The 22,090-nt window shown below is 40.6% G+C and overlaps 1 protein-coding gene across 1 annotated transcript; it reads right to left on the minus strand.

The window, feature by feature from the left end:
* Positions 1-1,388: 1,388 nt before the first annotated feature.
* On the minus strand, positions 1,389-19,686 carry ehd1a (EH-domain containing 1a). The gene is made up of 6 exons (XM_047353900.1): positions 18,889-19,686; positions 13,132-13,229; positions 5,769-6,010; positions 4,875-5,045; positions 2,860-3,024; positions 1,389-2,568 (listed from the first exon to the last, which is right to left on the minus strand). Exons 1-6 carry the CDS (start codon positions 19,275-19,277, stop codon positions 2,035-2,037), a joined length of 1,599 nt encoding a protein of 532 aa, XP_047209856.1. The 5' UTR covers positions 19,278-19,686; the 3' UTR covers positions 1,389-2,034.
* Positions 19,687-22,090: the final 2,404 nt, after the last annotated feature.

The following is a 22,090-nucleotide window of genomic DNA, read 5'->3' on the forward strand; positions in this document are numbered from 1 at the left end:
GCCAAAGGTTTACATACATTCAGTGCTAATCATGGGCTATTAATGATGCATTTGTTCTTTATTCAGACTAGACAGATCAAACAACTTTAGTGCTTTTTAAAAATGAGAATTAGGTTCACAAGTTTACATTTACAGGTAATTTTCTCTAAAGTGTTAAAATCATCCACACAGGCTCAAATACAAATGCTGATTTTTATTTTAATGTCCCAAAAAGAGATGCACAACAATCACAAGCTTTTGCATCTTTCTGGATTTGGACGACTCTTTTGCCAGGATTGGCAGGAATTCATTTATATGACCTTGGCTTTCAAGTATAGTCCACAGATTTTGAATAAGTTTGAAGGTTTATTGCCCTGTTTGTACACCCAACTGTGTCCAAGTATCAACCATCTGACCCTTTCATGCTAAGGGAATGCTAGTCTTACTCAAGCATTGTACAAAATGGATGCCAACATTAAGCCCCTGACCTAAACTATGCATGAAGACCAACCAATTAAAACTAAAGCTAACCCATATTTAGTGTTCAAATATCCAGTCACATTTATGTCAACAAATGGCTACAAAATGTGTCCAGTGGGTCATTTAATTAATAATAGGTGAGTATATATCTTTGAGCCTTTATGGGTTAGAAGAAATCACAACTAGCGCAACAAATTTTAATTTTTAAAATCCATTAAAGTAGTTATAATTATTTCGCCCTTAAAAAGACATCGGGCATCAAAATTATTCACAAATGCGACCTGAAAGATCTTGTAATAACCATATCGAGTCAGCAGACGGCGCCTCTACCCTCCCTTAGAGGTGAAACCTGATGACCATGTGAAGCTGACAGCCTTGTGAACCATGATGGAGGAAGCTGTGGGCGCTGATGAAACAGAAATGCATGACTGTGAGCAGAACATTTTAATGAAACGTAGCATTGTGTTTTAAGGCAGTGAACTAACGCTCTGAGCTGATTCAGTCCGCCGTCAGGTTGAAGCTGGTGGATGGGGCATTGTGGAAACAAAAGATAATCTAATTGATTTGTTTGTGACTAATCTATCATATGGCAGCCTTCTAAACTGAGAAAAAACACCTGATGAATAAATACCAGACTCTAATATAGGACTCTTCCTGTTTGCGCTGCTCAGTCTGAGCTTGGACCGACATTTTCTAAATCGGCTCCATGTGTCCTCATACTGCTCCAGAGAATGTCAAGTGTCTGCCTCTGCCACTGGTTTTAATTTGCCCTCAGAAATATGCAGCCAGAAGTATCTTCGTGGTTAGATGACCTTATATGTCCTCCTCTGGCCTGTTTGGCTGTCTGTCCAGCAGGGGGCAGGAGAACACACGAAAACAAACCAGATTTACCATCAAAAGGCAAATTAAAGCACAAAACTATGACTCACTTCAGGTTTATTCAGCAAATATGTATTTATTTTTAATAACTATTAGTTTTAAAGGCTTTGAATAAGACTTTCATCTGACACACTGTCGATCATTGTGTCTTCAGAAAGCAAAAGTCTCACAGTACAGAACTCCTTTTCATTCACCTGCCAAAATAAAAAGAGAAACAGTTGGATTCAAAGATCTAAAGATTCAAAGTTAACAGTCAGGAAATACAAAAATATAAAGTAACTAACAGTTGCTTTAATTCATTTCCTCTTTCTTTCTCTCCAAATGGAAAAACAAACTATATGTCTTTGGATCAACTTATTATAATAAGGACTGTATACTTGTAAGATGTGTTTACACAGGATTCATAAAGTCACGTTCAGGCCCATCACTCCATTAACCCATTTAGTCCTTTCATTATCTTGTAGAACCCCCCCCCCCACATATAACATATAAATCTGAATATTCCCCCCCCCCCCAGAAACACTCCAGTCTCTCCCTGGTGAAGAACATTGTGGCGCTGCCTCATCCCGGTGTTTCAGGAAGCCTAGGGGACTCGCAGCATGATGGAGGACGAAGCTGTTCATGCTCATGGTTTAACTTTTGGCAATGAGAGTCCTGAACATGAGTGTTGACGTGGGCGACCTCCATTCCGCAGCCTTAAGCTTGCATCACAGTCCCGCGTTTGGACGGGGGCACGAGGTGCTCGGGTAGCGAAGCAGGCAGCTCGTGGCCCTCCAGCTTCACCTTGATCAAGTGGTTGGCCAGAGCAAACTCCTCATCGTCGAGGAAGCCATCTTTATCCACGTCGGCCAGCTTCCAGATCTTTCCTAGGACCGTGTTGGGCAGCTTAGACTTCAGCATCTCCTTCTTGGCAGCGGCCCCTGACACTTTGCCGTTGATGGGAGAGAGAGTGTAGAAGATCTCGTCGTATGTGGGCTTATCACGAACCACCACCCACTCCAGCTCGTCGATACCTTCGCTGGCACCCTCGCCGTAGCCATGGCCAAAAGGACCGCTCATGGTTCCCTCAAAGGCTCCACCCTTGACGGTCTGGCTCGGCATAGCCGATTCCTCCTGACGCACCATTGACATTAGACGGGCAATGTCATTGGCAAGCATGTCCTCCACTGTCTCTAGCAGTTTGGGCTTTAGTGCTGAAAATTTGGTGAAGTCTTGACCATTCAGCAGCTCCTGAAAGGAAACAAAACAGGAATTGAAGATAGAAATAGATCAGTCTTCAACGGTGACCAATGGAAGCAGCGAACAAGAAGCAGGATTTCCTGAGAAACCAGGAAAAATAAATCCCATCCCCGTCCTGGCCCTTCCTGGAGGGCAGTGGCAGGAAACCGGGGCAGAGATGTGAAGAGTAAAAGTTGGAAGGTCGTTGTACTCTATAGATATTTTCCCCTCACTGTATGCATCATGCATCTCCAGTGGGTCTATGACTCTTAGTTTGCACCCCCATTTCTTTTCATGTCTCACCTGCATCTTTTCAAGCTTGGGGAAGTCTCCAGGTGAGATCTGGTGCTCCTTCTCGATTTTTTGGTAGATCTCTCCCAAGTTAGAGATCAGCTCCTTCTTCTTGGCTTCCTTTCCGAACACACTGGGCATCTCCTTCTTCAGGGAGCTGATGATGTAGGCTTGCACCTGAGTGACAACAGGAGCAGGAGCAGCTTTTTTAGGGCCTATTAGGTTTATGCTGTTCATTGAAAAATGAGAATAAATGTATACAGATTGAAAATGAAGTAAAAGGTTGAGCATGCAATATAAAAAAGCAGTTTAAAAAACAAACATTGTGCTGAGTATTTAAATGTGGGTGGTGGTTACAAAGGAGCAAACAGCCATTAGGAATAAAGAGTAATCACTTGAGTTTTCTTTACATAGATATCAGATGGTGACCAGAATGAGACATACTGAGCCCTGACTCAGACTGTAAGAGTGACCAGGGTGGACAGACAACACTCTTTGGTGTGAAAGCTGTTACTCAAAGTTGGCTATTTTCAGCATCAATAAGTCATTAAAAAATATCAGAGGAACATTTTAGAAAAGGAAACTGTAGCTCATTCAGGCTGCAGGAGACCGAGCGAGAGCAAGACTTTCTGCAGATAACAGTAAGGATGAACCGAGTACAGCAAAGTCTCTTAGTTTTCAACCTCTGTCATAGAACATGTTGGATTTGAAAATGTTGGCAGCCTTTTGGAAATCTCAGGTGAAAGATCTACGTTCTGTGAGGAACACACAGAGTCGGCTATTAATGCAGGCTGAGCTAATTGCTAACAGGATGATAAAGACTGTTTCAAATCTCAACTTGGCAATCATTTTGTCTTTGCTTTAAAATAAATGTAAAACTCAGTTTTAAGTGAGTGCACCCTCACGTAGCAGCCTTCGCTCTCAATATAAATAACTAGGAAGGTAGAAGAAATATTTAGTCTTATAGTTCTTAAACAGAAAATAATTTTTGGCCTAAATTAGCAGGTCAAAAAAAAAAACATTTTAAAATTGCATACAAAACTTTGCACAACAGAGGACACTTTTTGTGTGACAATTTGGTAATGGGTCAAAAACCACACAGTGAGAGAGTTAGAAAGACAATAAAATGGGCAATAAGACTGAACAATGAGACACACCCTTCTGATAGCAGTAATCTTCCAACAGTTTCTTAAACTCAGTCAGTCAGTCATTTTCTACGGCTTATTCCATAGTGGGTCGCGGGGGAGCTGGTGCCGATCTCCAGCAGTCTATGGGTGAGAGGCGGGGTACACCCTGGACAGGTCACCAGTCCATCGCAGGGCAACACACAAACAACCAAGCACACACTCATTCATACACCTAAGGGCAATTTAGAGAGACCACTTAACCTAACAGGCATGTCTTTGGACTGTGGGAGGAAGCCGGAGTACCCGGTGAGAACCCACGCATGTACGGAGAGAACATGCAAACTCCATGCAGAAAGACCCCCCACCAGGAGTCGAACCCAGGACCTTCTTGCTGCAAGGCAACAGTGCTACCAACTGCGCCACCGTGCAGGTTATGTAATTTTCATGTAATTGTGTGCAGATATTTATGGCCATCTGATGTATCCCTCCCCGGTTGTTAAAAAAGGAAACAATCTAGTTATATATATAGTTTTTGGTCTCAAATTTCCACCATCTTAGAAGATGCTGTAATATTTCTTTTTGCTTGTGGTGCATGGCCAATTTAGCTATTTGGGAAATATTTCTGGTCACGAAAAACAAAATGTGTGCAAACTAAAGGAGCGCCACAAATCACTCTTATTAATTTAATAATATTTTAAAATTGCAATTGGCAAAGCTATCTGTTTTAAACAAATGCAATCAGATCATTTCATTTCTGTTTAGTTTTACATTTTTGTGGTAATACAATGATATTCGTACCCAAGGTTATCATACCTGGAGAATCTTACGCCGACCTATACCTAGTTACACTGGAAGGGCCTGCTGGCATTGATAAAGCTCTCTGATGTTGTTAATACTAACCTTAGCAAGGCGTGCCCTTTTGATGAGGTCGTTAAGTTTGCGCAGAGCAGCGTTTCGTGGCAAAGACTGGATGTCCAAGAACAAGTCCTGCTCCTCCGCCTCAAACAGCTTCCTGTTATCAGGGACCAGCAGCGGCTGAGCCCAGAATGACCCGATGTACACACGGACCACCTGGAAGTTTCCACACGTAAAAAATCACCATTTATCTCAAGTTACTCTCATCTGCCCACACCTACACAGTGGAGGTCACAAACATCACAGCTGTTGCCCTAAACATTTATGCTGTACAAATGAAAGTGGCAAATAAGATGTGAGACACAGCACCGCCAGACTGTGAGGCTGTCAGTGGGGCAAAAATAAAATATTAATATTGTGTGCTTTGTGCTTCATTTCCTATTTAAAACCTTCTCAATGCAATTCTGGGTGAAAGTCAATGAATAATGATCTGCAAGATCCAAAGGTTTCTCTGGGATCCGGTGATGAATATGACCCTGGATCAAACATTAACTCAACAGTTAGGAAGAGTCATAAGACTGAGTCACATGATAGGACATGGAATTTGAAAAGGCTGATATTAAAACTGCTTTTTGCTTTCACTACAGTCAGGGTGTCAACGTAGCGAAAGGAATAATTAAAAAACGTCCGTGTAACACTGACCAACTCGTAATCTTCCCACTCATCTTCTGTCCAGATTTTCCACTGAAACATTACCTGAAAGCTCCAAGTGTGTCAAATTGCTAATTAGTCCATCAAGATATAATTTTGTAGTTTCAGTGCAAAATAAAGTAACAATTTAACAATATCCCCAAAAAGACTGAGTTAATGAATTTCATAGAGTTTACATAAAGCAAACATTCTTTATTTTCCCATAAAATATTACCAAAAGCTTTTTACCTCGGGTGTGTTGATGATTTTTCCCAATGACCACATCAGCGCTCCATAGACCCTCATCAGCTGCTGAGTGCTGATCTGATCCGCCTTGTTCAACACCACGCGCATCTTGTCCTCGTGGTTCTTGAGAGCTCGGATCACCTCGGAGAACTCGTCGGAGATGTCCAGCTTGTGGGCGTCGAACAGGAGGATGATGCGGTCCACGCGCTCGGCGAACCACTCGAGCACGGCGGCAAAGTCGTAACCTGAGGAAAAGAGAAGCAGCGTGGATGAGCAGGTTGTTTTGGCTTCGTTATGAACATTAGCTCTTAAAAAAGGCTAATAGAAAACTGACTGTAGTGACGAACGTCCTTAGAAAAATGCATTTTTACCCCGGAAGAACCCAACATCAGGAACCTAAAAGGAGCTGAATCTTCAATTAGACAACAGATGGTGCTTTGGAAATGTATTCATACTTATTGAACTTAATCACAACTGGTCATATTAACATCACTAGCTTGTGTTTATGTTTGTTGTTTTATTAAAAGCCAACACAAAGTAGTGGAAGGAAAAAATGGAAAAGAAAATGGCAGGTAATGGATACGGATTTACGACTGAAGATCTGAAAAGGAGGGGGGGGAAATGTATTCAGCCCCTCTGAGCCAACACACGCAAAGCCGTCTTTCTCTGTAATTTCCAGACCTTTGGGCCATGTCTTTAACAGCTTTGAGCTGGAGACTGAAATTTAACCCTATTCTTCTTTGCAGCACAACCCAGCCTCAGTGAGGCTTATCTAACACATGGACATGCTTTGATGTAAACCATTCCATTATCGCTCTGACTCTATGCCAAGTCATTGTCCTACAAGGAGAAACCTCTGCTCCAGCCTCAGGTCTTTTCCAGCTTCTTTCTGGCTGGACTGCCCTCTGTTTAGCTCCAGTTCTCTAGTCCCAGCGGAAGAAAAACATCACCCTCAGCATAATACTGCCACCACCATGTTTTAAAGAGGGGATGGTGTGTTCAGGGTAATGTGAAGTGTTAATGTTCTGCCACACAACATTCTGGATACAACCACAGCACCTTCTTTCATGTTTGCTGGGTCCTGTGCATGATTTGTGGCTAAATGAACACAAAACTTCCTATGGCTTGCTTTCAACAAGTTTTTCTTGCATTTTTTTTTTTTTTACATAAATGCCATTTTTGTGGAGTGCACAGATTCTCCCACCTGAACTGCAGACCTATGCAGCTCCTCCAGAGTTCCCATGGACCTCTCTGCTGCTTCTCTGTCTAATGCTCTCCTTAACCTGCCAGTCAGTGAAGCAGGATGGCCTTGTCTTGGTAGGGCTAGTTTGTCTGAACATCTTAAGGACAAGCAAAGTGTGCACAACATTTTATTTAGGGGTATCAGAATAAGGGGGTTGAATAAAAATAGATGGTACACTTTTCAGATTTTTAAATGACTAAAAACAAAGAATCCTTTTTCTTCCAACTTTGTGTTTGTCTCACATATAATGCCAATAAAATAAAATAAAAAGTTAAACACTTTCAATGTATTCTTATTCAATGTCATGTTGCTCCAATGACGTTTAGAAACAACTTTTTTTTTTTTTTTTTTTACCTGGTTAACATTTAACCAGGTGTGTAAAGACAATATAGAAGCCTTCAGGACAATTTCACCTGTTATTGTACAGCAAGTTCTGGCCTTTGGGAAGAAGGTGCTTCCATTAAAACAGAGCTCTCTAGCATGCCTAATAAAAACGTCGCTAGTAATAACAAAAAACTGACATGAACTCCTGAGAATAAAATGCCACAGAGGGGAGCAATACACTGACTCAGAGAATACAAAGTTACCGTCCTAAGTACAGAAACAGGCCTGTGGTTTCGATTAGAGCCTGTGTATCTGAACAGAAAAGAATGCAGCTGTGGTGTAAAACTTCATCTCAGCTGCGGTTTCATCGCCCCCACATCTGCTGCACATACATTCCTACTTGGTTTGCTTTGGTTCTTGTTTGAATACATCTTAACAGAGAGAGAGAGCCAAATGAGAGGGAGGCAAAGAGAAACACAAAGACTGCTGTATGAGAGGCAAAGAGAGAAGGGGGTGAATGAAAGTGAAAGTGTGAGAAAAGTGTAAATAGAGGAGAAACATAGGAGGCAGTTGCACTTTGAACAAATACGAGTCTGTGTTTACACTCATAGAGAAAAACTGGGGGAGATGGTCCAACGTATTTGTCCTCTAATAAACCGGTTTGTAAACCCACTTCAGGGAATCAGACACACAGACAGATGTTGAAGCCCAGACTTAAAGCACATAGCATCAACAGCTGAGAGGCCTCTACCACACTGAAGAGATAAAGCTGGAAACCCATGATAAACATGGACAAAGATCAAATCAAAGATCAGCTAACATCTATTTTAGAACCGACTGTTTAAAGCAGTGGTCCTCACCTCTATAAATACCAAGTTTACCAAGTAGCACCATGTAGTTGGAAGAATTCACAGAAAAGTCTCTTGAGGGCTGAGTTACAGCTGGAAAAATCAGACCTCTCACAAAACTGGATCTAAAGATTAAAAAACTATTTGCACTTCTGATTTGGACCACAGGACATTTTTCTGGAACTGCAGAATATTTGGAATTGCAATTATCATTATATGGATGTGTTTAATACTGCAACCACAAAGGACTGCTGGGATGCAATATTTGGTAGGATCTGGTAAAAAGTGAAAGTTCACAAACAGTGGTGGAGACTTCTGGAGTCAGAAAAGAGTCTGGAAAATACAAGTTAATTATTCATTAATATTGTCACTCCAAAAATCCTCAACAGGACTACAGTTAGACATACAGGGGTTGGACAATGAAACTGAAACACCTGTCATTTTAGTGAGGGAGGTTTCATGGCTAAATTGGACCAGCCTGGTAGCCAGTCTTCATTGATTGCACATTGCACCAGTAAGAGCAGAGTGTGAAGGTTCAATTAGCAGGGTAAGAGCACAGTTTTGCTCAAAATATTGAAATGCACACAACATTATGGGTGACATACCAGAGTTCAAAAAAGGACAAATTGTTGGTGCACGTCTTGCTGGCGCATCTGTGACCAAGACAGCAAGTCTTTGTGATGTATCAAGAGCCACGGTATCCAGGGTAATGTCAGCATACCACCAAGAAGGACGAACCACATCCAACAGGATTAACTGCGGACGCAAGAGGAAGCTGTCTGAAAGGGATGTTCGGGTGCTAACCCAGATTGTATCCAAAAAACATAAAACCACGGCTGCCCAAATCACAGCAGAATTAAATGTGCACCTCAGCTCTCCTGTTTCCACCAGAACTGTCCGTCGGGAGCTCCACAGGGTCAATACACACGGCCAGGCTGCTATAGCCAAACCTTTGGTCACTCATGCCAATGCTAAACGTCGGTTTCAATGGAGCAAGGAGCGCAAATCTTGGGCTGTGGACAATGTGAAACATGTATTGTTCTCTGATGAGTCCACCTTTACTGTTTTCCCCACATCCGGGAGAGTTACGGTGTGGAGAAGCCCCAAAGAAGCGTACCACCCAGACTGTTGCATGCCCAGAGTGAAGCATGGGGGTGGATCAGTGATGGTTTGGGCTGCCATATCATGGCATTCCCTTGGCCCAATACTTGTGCTAGATGGGCGCGTCACTGCCAAGGACTACCGAACCATTCTTGAGGACCATGTGCATCCAATGGTTCAAACATTGTATCCTGAAGGTGGTGCCGTGTATCAGGATGACAATGCACCAATACACACAGCAAGACTGGTGAAAGATTGGTTTGATGAACATGAAAGTGAAGTTGAACATCTCCCGTGGCCTGCACAGTCACCAGATCTAAATATTATTGAGCCACTTTGGGGTGTTTTGGAGGAGAGAGTCAGGAAACGTTTTCCTCCACCAGTATCACGTAGTGACCTGGCCACTATCCTGCAAGAAGAATGGTTTAAAATCCCTCTGACCACTGTGCAGGACTTGTATATGTCATTCCCAAGACGAATTGATGCTGTTTTGGCCGCAAAAGGAGGCCCTAAACCATACTAATAAATTATTGTGGTCTAAAACCAGGTGTTTCAGTTTCATTGTCCAACCCCAGTAGATCCAGATAGTGTGCTGCCCCTATATCTTGTACAGATTGTATCAAAGCATTCTTTTTTAAATTTAAATGTTACTATTCATTTCTTCTTATCTAAAGCTTACATTTCACTGATCTTTTTAATGCAATGATGGCCTGAAGTTTATGTACCTCTGTTCCGTTATTTTCCTGTAAACAAGTACAGGAAACCGTAGAGGCTCTGTTTAAAGTGAAGTTGTGGCCAACTAAATGCAGAGAAATGAATTGTAGTTAGCTTGCATTGCTAGCAGAAGTTAGCTTGGTTATCTCAGCAAATCATTGAGCAGGAAACAAATGGTTGGAAACTGCATCGCTGTTTGGTTTGATTCCTTTCCCAGATCCAAGTTTCGACTTTAAAAAGGTAAATGAAACAAAGCATAACTGTCCAAATGATTCACATATCAAATTAAAAAGTTACCACCATTTATTCCTAGTCCCTCTAAAGGCAGCCCAGGTACCATCTGTGGTTGAGACCCTTGAGGTTGAAGGGCAGGTATGAGTTTTACTTTCAAGTCAAAGTGTACACTGAGAAGGGACCTGTGCTGAGTTAGGCAAAATAAACCTGACAGGTTAGTTTGGTGTAAGTACTATTACATATATTTACTGTCAACATGTAGGAGAACCTCCTGGGCCCTCATTTAATATTGGCAGAGAATCATGTTTTCCCCACAATCTTTACTTTGCTTTTCAGAATATCTTATTTTGTTCTGTCCTCTGAGGGGCAACAATGTGTCATTGTTCACCATCAAGTCATTAGAGGACACTATGGGGAAAAACGCCAAATAGTTCTGCAAAAAAAATGTAATAAAAAACGTTTTATTGTTTCTTTAGCAACTTCATAGCTTAGTCAGGAACAAGAACTGAGGCTTACATGCTGGCCGAAACAAAAAAGCACTGAGTTTCACAACAGGAGGGAAGCATTTATGAATTGCCTTTGGGTGTTTTACTGACGCTTCATTAGATAAGCAGGTTTACCCAACGCTTTTAAAATGAACAATGCAGCTCTGGATTAAGAATAACGTACTGCTGGAGAACATCAGGTTAGTTACACACAGCCCCTCTTAAAGATTAGCTCAGACAAGAATTGATGTAAAGCCAAAGCTTCCTGCTAAATGGTACAAAACGAGTATCTGCAGTCGCTCCAAGTCCAGACATGCCTGTGCCCGTCACAGCTGAGCTGCAGAGTCTAATTAGATCTGTTTATATACGACACAGTCCGTACAGTACGTCAATGGATTACACTACAGTACCCATGTTTATACAGATACAGAGTTCAGGGGGACGTTGATTCAGAAAGGGCTGGATGTGTCGGAGAGTAGGAATGTTTAAGTATGAGGAGAAAACGGTGGAGGCGTCGCGTTTACTCTGTTACTCCCTATAGAGAAGGTCACCTCAACCTGTGCCTGCCGCAAAAAACTATGTTTCATCATGGCAACAAAATATCCATGCCTGTGCAAAAATGTTCGCCAACATCTTCTGACATCTGTGCCCTTTAAATACTCCAAAACTCATCTTTAATTCAATGTGACCTTCAGGCAGAAAAGTCTCAAAGTTACAACCTAAAACATCAATGTATTTTATTGGGATTTACCAACATAAGTTGTACATATTTGTGAACTGGAAGAAAATAAAATCTAATTGGTTTTTAATATTTTTTGTTAAATAAGAAAAAAAATAAGAGTGTTTTGGAACATGTGTCCACCAGCTTTTATTTGTGGCCCATTCTTCTTTTTAAAAATAGCTCAATCTCAGTCAGAGGGAGAAAAAAAATGAAACTGTGGTCTCATCTGACCACCGAACATTCTCGTCGCCATCACAATTTTATACAACGTTCTTCTAACAATGGCTTTCTTCTTGACATTGTTCCATAAAGGTCAGATTTGTGGATCGCATGATTAATAACTGTCCTGTTGACAGATTATCCTATCTAAGCTACGAATCTCTGCAGCTCCTCCAGAGATACGAAGGGCCGCTTGGCCTATCAGTTAGGGTAGCCCTGGTAGGTTTGTAGCTGTGCCATATTCTTCCCATTGTTGGGTGATGGATTTACCAGGGCTGTTTAAAACACCTAATCCTGCATTAAACGTGATCTTTGTGTTTTCCTTGGTCTACAAGATGCTGCTGTCCACTAATGTTCTAAGATTAAATTGCACACAGATGGCCTCTACTGGGCAACTTCTGAAGGCACTTATTGGAAGGGACTAAATAAAAACACTCAAAACTTTTTTTTTTCTAAGAAATGTGGAAAACTATGTACCATCTTCATTCCACTTAACGATCATACACTACTTTGTATTGGTCGATCACATTAAAGTCTAATAAAACACAGAAGTTTGTGGTTGTAACCAGAAACGAAAACCTGAATACTTTTGCATGCACTGTCACCCCTCACAAACCAAATAAAAATAATACATTTCTTGTTTGCTCCTTCTGTGCAATCAGAGACGGTCATTTAGAGCGGACCGATGGACTCGGCCATTTCACTTGACTTCCTTTAAACAAGGAACAAAAAATAAAAAGCGTCACTGTTTATACGTGCGTTTCCTCTTAAACTGACCGAAAATCAGGTACAAAAAGCAGAAGCTTTGTTCAGCTGTACTTTTTATCTTCTCCCCATGTTCTGAAAGCTCATCAAGTTTTTTTTTTTAAAACACATATGCTGCAACAACAAAATGACCCTGCAGGTCAAGCCATTGTAGGAACGTGTGGAAAAATATGAATTTGTTTATTTAAGCAGCGCACAGGGAAATTACTCAGAAGATAAAAAAAGATAAGACTAGAAATATTACAGCACAGGGTTATTAGAGACAAAAATAACCAACAGGAACATAATCAGACGGTTTTTTTTTCTTTGCGGGTTAAATAAAAGACAGTATAAATAACCGTATATGTTGATAACCCATCTGCATAGCCAGGAAATGAGCTTCCAAGTGTTGTGCGGCCTCCTCTTGATTCTGTTAAGCTGTGAGGGCCTCTGTTTGGTTACGGTTTGCCTCAATGGTGTCAGTGGAGCCAAATACAGGTTTGACAGCAATCTGAGCAGGCTGCTACAGTTCCAGTGTAGGAAACTGTAGCAGCCTGAAAAGCTTTCAGAAAACGGGACATATATAAGGGTGGTTTCTTTTTACATCTGAACTTCCTCCTGGTTTATTTTATATTTTGCAAGGCTGTCTGATTGCACTACTTCATGGTTTTTGATTAGAGGGTGTGCCACGGCATAATGTTAACACAAGTGAACATGTGTGTGTGAAGCAGACCTCTGCTTATCCTTTGTTTTTCTCCAGACAGGATTCCAGGAGTGTCAATGATGCTGATGCTTTCCAGGACAGGGTTGGGCATCTGGGCACACATGAATCTAAAAGAGGAGGGACACAGAACGGGAAAACGAAAGTAAATTTGAGCAAGACAAAAAAAAAAAACAGAGAGAGAGACGGGGCAAAATAAGAGCAGCAAACCAGCTGGGTGAGGTTGTTTTAACATAAACCTGGCATTCATGAGCAAATTGAAGCTACTCAGTAACAACTTCCGACTGTTCACCAAGGTAGTAATTAATCCGCTTTAAGGAGTAATGAAGAAAATTAAAACATTTCAGCTTTTTCATTGCATTTATAGCATGCAATTCCTAGAAATGAAGGAAACCATCAGATCCTAAAAGATTTAGCCAAGAAATGTGACAGTTTTGCCTGAAAATCTTACATTACTGATTATATTATAACATGTATTTCATCTAAAGCTTAATATAAAGTTGTGGATTAAATATGCGCCATCGGTATAGGGTTGCAGTGATCCCTGGAGCATACATGACTCTGAGGCTTTTTGGCCAAACCCATTTGTGTCCGGTGTGAGCATCTGCTTCCCTGAGACTCTGCTCACCAGGCCAATTATTAAATTAGCATGAAAAATCCAAGTTTAAAACATTTGGAATATATTAGCTAACAATTACTGCACTCCAAATAGTCCTTTTCGATATTCCCTAATAGAAAGACAGATGGGTAGACAGGTTGATGAACAGGATGGACAGATTGATGGATACAACTTTTAAACAATAAGACAGGGATAACAAGTCTGGAAAAGCCTGAAAGATTTTTCCAGACTCAACCACCCTGACGATACTCCAGTCGAATTTCCTAATTAACCCGACTTTTCCAGACTGTGTAGGAACCCTACAAGCACCACCTGTTTAAGGTATAAACGGCCATAAATATGCAGGCGAAGTAGATCTAATGCCCAAACATCAATCAAGCTTAACTTATTGAGCTCACGTTGAAACTTTAACTGTTGTTTGTGTATTTTTACAACAACAAAGTGAGAAACAATGTTGATGTGGATTTCTCCAAGCAGCATAACCCGTTTTCTTTTTTAAAAAGGGCCTGCATCGATGTAAGTAAGATAAAAACGGAAAATATTGGAACAACAATAAATCTTAAAATTGTAGGTCTGACTGCTTCCCAGAACAACATAATGTACGGCAGCAGAGTGCCTCAGGATGTTCACAAGGCTTTAAATCTTAAACGGGAGTGGAAGACTCCAACAGAAATATAAAAAAGGCAAAAAGCTGAAGAACAGACGCACACACACCACAAAGCGTGGGAGAAGATGACTTGTTTTAAAACAAACCCACTACGACCCTCTCAAGACAAAGAGTCAGATTGTTAGGACACCTCATAGCTGAGAGGATTACATCTCACTCTGCTGGTCCTTCAGCCAAACAGAACCGAAACGCACAGCATGAGCTCAGAGGCACCAGGTCATAAGACTGGGAAAACCATGCTTTCACATTCCTGCTGCAACTGCACAAACTACAAACCCTAACAGAGGTCCTGAACCAAATGCAAAAGGGAAAATGGAAAAATCTACAAAGGTGCCAGCAAAGAAATGTAGGAAAATGGCTCCTTCCGTTCAGAGCTGAAGAGTGGTATCACCTTACAGTAACACCGACAGAAAGATAGCAGGAGTGCAAGTTTTTCCTCTCCTTCTCTCTTGGAGGTTTTATCAAACAAAATTCAGTTAGAATGTTGTAAAGTTTTCCTTCGAACCGTCTGTCCTAACAAACCGAGTTTCAGGACAAAATGCTCAGATAAACCCAGGCTGAACTTTTTAGAAACAGAAATATGCAGACATAGCCGTCCAAGAACTCATCTACCGTGTGACTATGTACAGGAGAAGCTGGAACCATCCTCACTGCGACGACAGTTCAGCATGTGGACATAGGAAAACACACGCCTCCTGACCTTTAGCCTTCTTCACATCGTAACCTCAGTTTCCCATATAAAAGGGGAACTGGGTCGGCTATCAGTCGCACTGGGAACGTGAACTGGAAGGTTACTACTAAGGCCATTTTCAACATTTGTTCCTGTTAGAAAGTCTGAATCATCATCTATCTTACCAGTTGCTATAGAGTTCTTGGTACCTTTCTGTATTTTGCTGATTCCCAGTAAAGAGCACAGTCAGCGTCCTGGAGCTACAGGACAGGACGGAGCCGGCCAGTGTGGGTCGGGGTGGGCCAAAGCGGAACTTATGCTTTGCTGACTCCAGTTTTCCTGACTAATGGCTTACAGAAAACACAGAAATACACTGGGGCCCACAGTGGCACAAAAAGTCAAACACCAGAACCGAAGAAAATATGCATACTGGTCAGGAGTTGTAGATGAACTGTCAGGTTACTTTGGAGGAAACGTGGTTTAAAAAGATTTAAAAGGTAATAAGAAACGGCCAGAATCAACTGGACCAACCTAAGCTTTCCCTAAGAGTGAGTGTTCACGGTGAGAGAATCCCATGACTGATTTCTGTTTATGCTCTTCATAAATAACTGCTTATACTGAAGATAAGACCCTTCTGAGCCTGGTAGTTAAAGTCTAATCTACACACTGAATAACTATGGTTAAAAGCAGCACAGAAGGGTTGACATCACAGTCTCATCTACTCAGCCAATTAAGAGTCTGATCCTTGATTTTCTTATTACCACCTTTTAGAAGTGGCAAGACTAAAGTAATCAGCTGAATTATAAAAAAAAAAAAAAAGATCAACATAATCAGAGTATTTTCAGGTGAAATATTCATTCATTCATTTTCCATACCAGCTGAAAACAACACTAACAATGTGAATCAACCCTGGTCTGAGTCGGGATTTGTGAATTTCAAAGGAAACAGGTGACGCTGAATGACCAACCATATTTAAGGTGTTAAGAAACAGGTGAATGCGCTTAATGTTAAAGGTCATCAATATCAGGAGTTGCAGAGGGGCTGATGCCACTTATCCTTAAAGGGTCAAAGAGGGAGCTGGTGCCTATCTGCAGGGGTCATTGGGCGAGAGGAGGGGTACACCCTGGACACATCGCCAGACCGTCACAGGGCAACACACACCGAGACAGGATAACCAACCCTACACACACACACACACGTACACACACACACAAAACTAAGAAAGAAAATAACCTCAATAAAGCCTGTAATCAGCAAGTAACTGTAATGCAGGCTATTGCCTCATAGAGTTTGTATTCTAGTTGTGCTTTTGATTAATCTTGATAAGATTGCTGTGGATATAAAAATAATCACACACACCGTTTGGCAACTATGATGCGCTCTGCACTTTGAGCTCTCATTTCTTTGTTTAAATGGTAAGAATCTTTTACAATCCAATGGTATTGAAGAGAACAGTTTCTAACTGAAATTAAACCAATTTTTGAATGTTTAGAAGCTAAATTAGTGTCGTTCTAAAAAAAACAAATCTCAAGAAAGGCAATAATGTATTTATTCTTAGATTTCTTAGATTGTATGATGTATTTATTCTCACAATTTGAAATATTGATAGAGCCAGTTAAAACGTAAACAAGCTGCGTTATTCTGGAAAATTAATAATCACAAAGTCAGTCTGAAGTTATCCTGCTTCATAGCTGAGGAATCAGGTAAATCCCTATCTACATACTGAATCAGAGGTATGTGGTCAAATTAGCCAAAAACAGACCAACGCTACAACTCTCTTGTGTTTTTTTTACAAAAAATGTATTTATCTAAAGTATCGTTTAAACATATTTACATTTGAGCGTCTTATCTGTAAGACAAAACCCACCTAACTGCAGTTGAATGTAGTTTAGTGTCAGCGATGCAGACTGAATTCAAATAAAACCAGATGAACAAAAGTGCTTAGCCCAACAGTTTGACAAATGACGTGACATTAAACAATAAGCCATTGTTTATACAAAGTCTTATCTGCTTTCCTCTTTAGTCTTTAATAAAGTCCGAGCACGGAATATTTGTCTGATAAAGCCGAACACTTCCCACTCTTCTAAAGCGATACATGAAATATAATTATCAAACTTTTCTCATTACGAATGATGGCCGAGAAGTTTGCTTCCTTGGTTGATAAGGACAACACTCTACATAATTGCAGGAAGGAATTCCTATTGATAATAGGAAACAAGCCCACTGAGCAAGTCCGTGCTTGAGTGATTATCTTACTGTAGCTCCTGGCAACACAACAAATAATCTTGTGTACACAGCAAATTAAGATTACAAAAACTGTAAGCAAAATTAGCCATTTGTCTGCCCGTTATTATGACCATCTATTTAGCTGGATAGTTTTCTGCTAGAAGGGGAGATTCCCACATCCTCTACCAGGAAGTGATGTCAAGTTTTAGGATGTCTGATGTCATAAGAAATCCACACATTGTATAACAGGATCAGGTGTTTTAGCTTTCAGCACGTACAGTCATACATTTGCTCTCTTCGCCTGACTGGGAAAAGCTCATTTGATAAAGTAAGTGGGAAAAGTGGGAACGTCTCCAATGTCCTGGGCTTTCATTGTAGCTCAAATCATACCACTAGCTCCATTTCATTTAGTATTATTCCTTCAATCAAATATTCATTTGTGCCAGTAAGTAAAAAAACAACCTGACCTAGAGAACACCTTTGACTTATCTGACTGAAGTGATTCATAAGATGGGAAAATCCATTCGGATAATCCTTTGGGAAGGCTCTGGAATGTTCCAAAGAATCTGGGTAATCACTCTCCAAGAACAACCTCTCATGAGCTGAATTAATTTGAAGAAAGACGAAACATCTGCTAGCTTTACAATCACACTGCAGGTACAGTAAAACCTTTAACCCTCTGTGATAAGACTTCACAGGACACACAGGTGGTTTTTAAGGAGTCAGCTTCATCCCGTTTGTGTTGAATTAAGTTCAAGAATCTGTCATCATTTTTATTAAATATTCAAGTCAGGTTAGGTCCTTAATGTGACTAATCAGAGCAAATTAACTTTAAATAAATGATGAATTAATTTTTTGAAATGAGGAAAAATGAGAGCTTTTGTTTGGCAAATTAAACTCTTTATTGGCAAATAACTGAATTAAAGAAATGTACAGCAACCTTACACCCACCACAGCTAAGCCTGGTAATAGGAGTTGGCTGGTGTGGTAATACTTTTACAGCCAGAGGGACGTAACTTATGGCCCTGGCTTATAAGGACACGGCAAGGTCAGCATGTTGCCAAGCAGCATACCTCACATTTATCTATGTTCAAGGGAACACACTGTTAGGATCGAGTCCATCAAGATTGATTTTGAAAAGTACTTTTGAATACCTTAAAAAAAAAAACCTGATATGCGTTTGTTCCAAAGTGAAAGAGCTCCCTACTATTAGATTAGGTTATTGGAAAGCACCGTACCTTTTCTTTGCTATAAACACACAGGGGTGGACTTTCCACCTGTCTGACACTAAACATATGCATTATTTCAGGATGATGAAAGGAGGAAGACTCTTGGAGGCTTTAGCAAGGATTGTGCAACAGCACATTGTGAATTTGTTCAAGAAAAAAAAAGGTGTGGTGCATGTTAGGACTTGCAGGGAGAGATTTAAATCACATATGGTGTGCTTATGAGACTTTTGTTCCCTACTCTATTTAGTGAAAACACTACATGACTATTCATAGAATAACCTAAAAAGTCAGGCATTATCACTTAAAAATCTAGGTTCGGTCCTTAATGATGACTTTACGGTTCATAGGGTTTTTTTACCTGTTGAGAAAGGCATTTCCAAAAGCGTTGAGTTTACGAAAGGGCTTCTTGGGGTCCACCACCAGGGCATTACCCGGGATCACCCCGTCCTGCTCCCCGTGCATCACCGCGATGAAAGAGTCAGTGGTGGGCTCGGGGCCAATGCGCATACCGGGGAAGTCCTGCTCCATAAGGTGCCGGATGAAGGTGGTCTTACCGGTGGAGTACTGCCCAACCAGGAGCACCATGGGCTTGTTGTCGAAGTCGGCATCTTCTAGCGCCGGGGAGTGGAAGTCGTGAAATCGATACGTGTCCTCCAGCGGGAACAGTTTGGTTCGGTAAAGCTTCCGCAGCCCCTCCGAGACGTTCTGGAAAAGCTCTGGGTCCTTCTTCAAGGTCTTCCTGAACATGGTTGCTGGTTTTTAACCTTCAGTTGACACAGCTGTGCCGGTCTCCCCTTGAATGGTTGTCTAATTAAACTGTGAGGGGTCTCTCACGCCGAGCACAGATAAGCTGCCTGTATGATGGAGTGAAACAACGACTGGGGCGAGGTCTTTTTTAAGTTTTGTCCCCACCCTCCTCTTCGCTAGCTTACCAGTGGCCACGCACGACGAGCCTGAGTCGTTTATGGGAGGGTTTCTTTTCAGACGACCTTAAGTTACATTTAACACTCCCACCGACACCCCACCTTAAACACCAAGCTCCTGGCAGATAACGTCCGTCAAATGCGACGAGGCTGTATACAGAAAAGACGTAGTAACCTTTTAAAAGTAGCTTCCCCCTTAGCAACCGACTATCAGTTAACCACCGCAACCGGAAGTGTTACTTCACAATAAAAGTCTCAACGAAAGCAGCCACTCCAGTCTACGTCATCAATATCTTCCTATGCCACACGGTTATGGTAGGTCATTGTAGCATATAATTAAACCACACAACATGTCTCCAAATGCTAAGCATTGCATCAACAGATTAAAAACTAATACAATGCATTAAATGACTGATTAAGGAAGAAAATAAATCCAATGCTACCTGCCTTATTTAGATAGATAAACTATCCTGCCGAAAAAGCAAAAAATGAAATAAAATAAAATGTTTGACTAATTCTGGCAAGGTTTTTTACAAACTACAAATTGTATTTTATAGAATACGTTATTAGTCTGGGACAATTTTGTCATTGTTTGAGCTGTCAAGGAAGAGTAGCTTTGAAGCTGGACTGTATCTAAGGTTAAGAAAGCCTTAAATCACCTATATTGAGTTTCTTCTAATGGAGTAGAACCATTAGAACAAAGGTTTTACAGATCGCAAACTGTTTTTTATTGAATCTGTAATAAATCTAAAATAGTCTAGTTCAGATTTCACCACTCTTAAGTATCTTCAAACTGATTTGCATCAGAGATGGTCTAGATTTTTTATAAAGTCAAATAGCCCTTATGGTTGACCTCTGATGACCTTTGGAAACATTTATTATTATCTTCAAAATAATAGCGTCAAAACTGTAAAAAAGTCAATTTTTTTGGCACAAACAAGCACATTATAGCACAAACTTTTGACACCAATTTTGTTTGATTTGGCTGATGTTGGGGGGCTGCTTGACCTTTTGACCTTTAATCCTTTATGAATAACTTTAAAGCAAAAGCGGCACCAACCAAAAATGACGCAGTACAAACCAGCACAAACGTAGCACAATTGATTGACAAGAGTTTTGTTTGTCTTGAAGAAAGTGGGGGCGCTGATTGACCTTTAGTGACCTCTGGAAACTTTTATTAATATCTTAAAAATGAACATGCACAAACAAAAATGTTTGCTTCACAAACCAGCACAAACAGAGCACAGACGTTTGACACAAATTCTGTTTGATTTGAAGAAGGCAGGGGCCAACTTCATTCACCTATCAAATCTTTGTCATTAAAAAGAGCTTTCTTCTTGTTCATAACATTTCAGATACCTGGAAAGTCTTCCTTCTTTTGGTCAAATGATGTAACTTTTCTAATTCATGTGTACTGCCACACAGTGGTGCAGTTGTTAGCACTGCCGCCTTGCCAGAAGGGCCTGGGTTTGAGTCCCACACTGGGGTCTTTGTGCATGGGGTTTGCATGTTCTCCCCGTGCATGCTTCGATTTTCTCCAGGTACTCTAGTTTCCTCCCACAGTCCAAAATGATGACTTTTACTTCAATTGGTCTCACTAAATTGCCCTTATGTGTGAATCGGTGTGTGTGTGGTTGTTTGTCCTCTGTGTCTCTGTGTTGCCCTGTGATGGATTGGCAACCTGTCCAGGGCTTACCTTGCCACTGGCCCATTGAATGCTGCCGATAGGCACCAACCCTTCTGCAACCCTGCAAGAATAAACAGGTTTTATAGATTATGGATGGATAGATGATATTGCCTTTCAATCTGTTATATATTCAAGTCAGTAATATTTTTGGTGGTTAAAATGTTGACCAGTTAAAATGATCCTTGTTTGTTTTACTGGAAAAACGATGTCTAAGGTATTCTAAATGTTCTTCTAATCCAGTAAGAAATTATTTATGTATATCTACTTAAAAAACAAACAAACAAACAAAAAAAATCTTTCTTTTATATGACAAAATCACTTGCCATAAATAACAGCATTTCTTCTTTCTTCTTATGTTTTCTCCTCTCATTTGCAACAGATTAAAATAGGCTTTTGAAAAAAAATGAAATAAAACATGCAGAAGTAGGTTTTACGGTTGAGTATTTTTCATTCATACAGATGTCCTGTATCTCATCACAATAAACTTCCGACCTAGCTGTTGGTCTCCTTTTGGCCATTTTGCACACTTTTTAAAATTTGCTTTAGTTATTTGATCCCCAGTATGGATGTTTCGTCTTGTTTAGCGTCTGATCCTTCTGCATCTCTTCAGGATAATGTTGTAATATGCTCCTGTTTAGATCTCCTTTATTAATTTTGTATCACAGTTAGCATGGTTTTGTTGCCTGTGTGTTGCACAGTCTAACTTCATTTGCCATCATATGTCAGATTTCTATTTTCTTCATGATCATTTCTGGAACATCGTGTTTCTGGAATGGGATAAGGAGCTCTGTTCATTAATATGCACACTGGTGTCATTGTGCTTCAATTAGTCATGTCTCTTTTTGCTTTTGGTTTCAAGATGCTTCTTACTCAATGTCCCCTAAAAACAAAGTATAATTTCACTTTTGGTTTTATTTTTATTTTTTTGCACTACCTAAATCCTCTCACTC

Source organism: Girardinichthys multiradiatus, chromosome 23 (genome assembly GCF_021462225.1).
Source record: "Girardinichthys multiradiatus isolate DD_20200921_A chromosome 23, DD_fGirMul_XY1, whole genome shotgun sequence".
Taxonomy (NCBI): Eukaryota; Metazoa; Chordata; class Actinopteri; order Cyprinodontiformes; family Goodeidae; genus Girardinichthys; species Girardinichthys multiradiatus.

What these genes read in the sequence shown, in the direction of transcription:
- ehd1a (XM_047353900.1), bottom strand. Translation starts at nt 19,277, where the DNA reads ATGTTCAGGAAGACCTTGAAGAAGGACCCAGAGCTTTTCCAGAACGTC. An exon ending in AAATCATCAACACACCCGAG is followed by an intron (nt 5,046 to 5,768) that starts GTAAAAAGCTTT and finishes GGAAACTTCCAG; the next exon opens with GTGGTCCGTGTGTACATCGG. An exon ending in AAAGGGCACGCCTTGCTAAG is followed by an intron (nt 3,025 to 4,874) that starts GTTAGTATTAAC and finishes GTTGTCACTCAG; the next exon opens with GTGCAAGCCTACATCATCAG.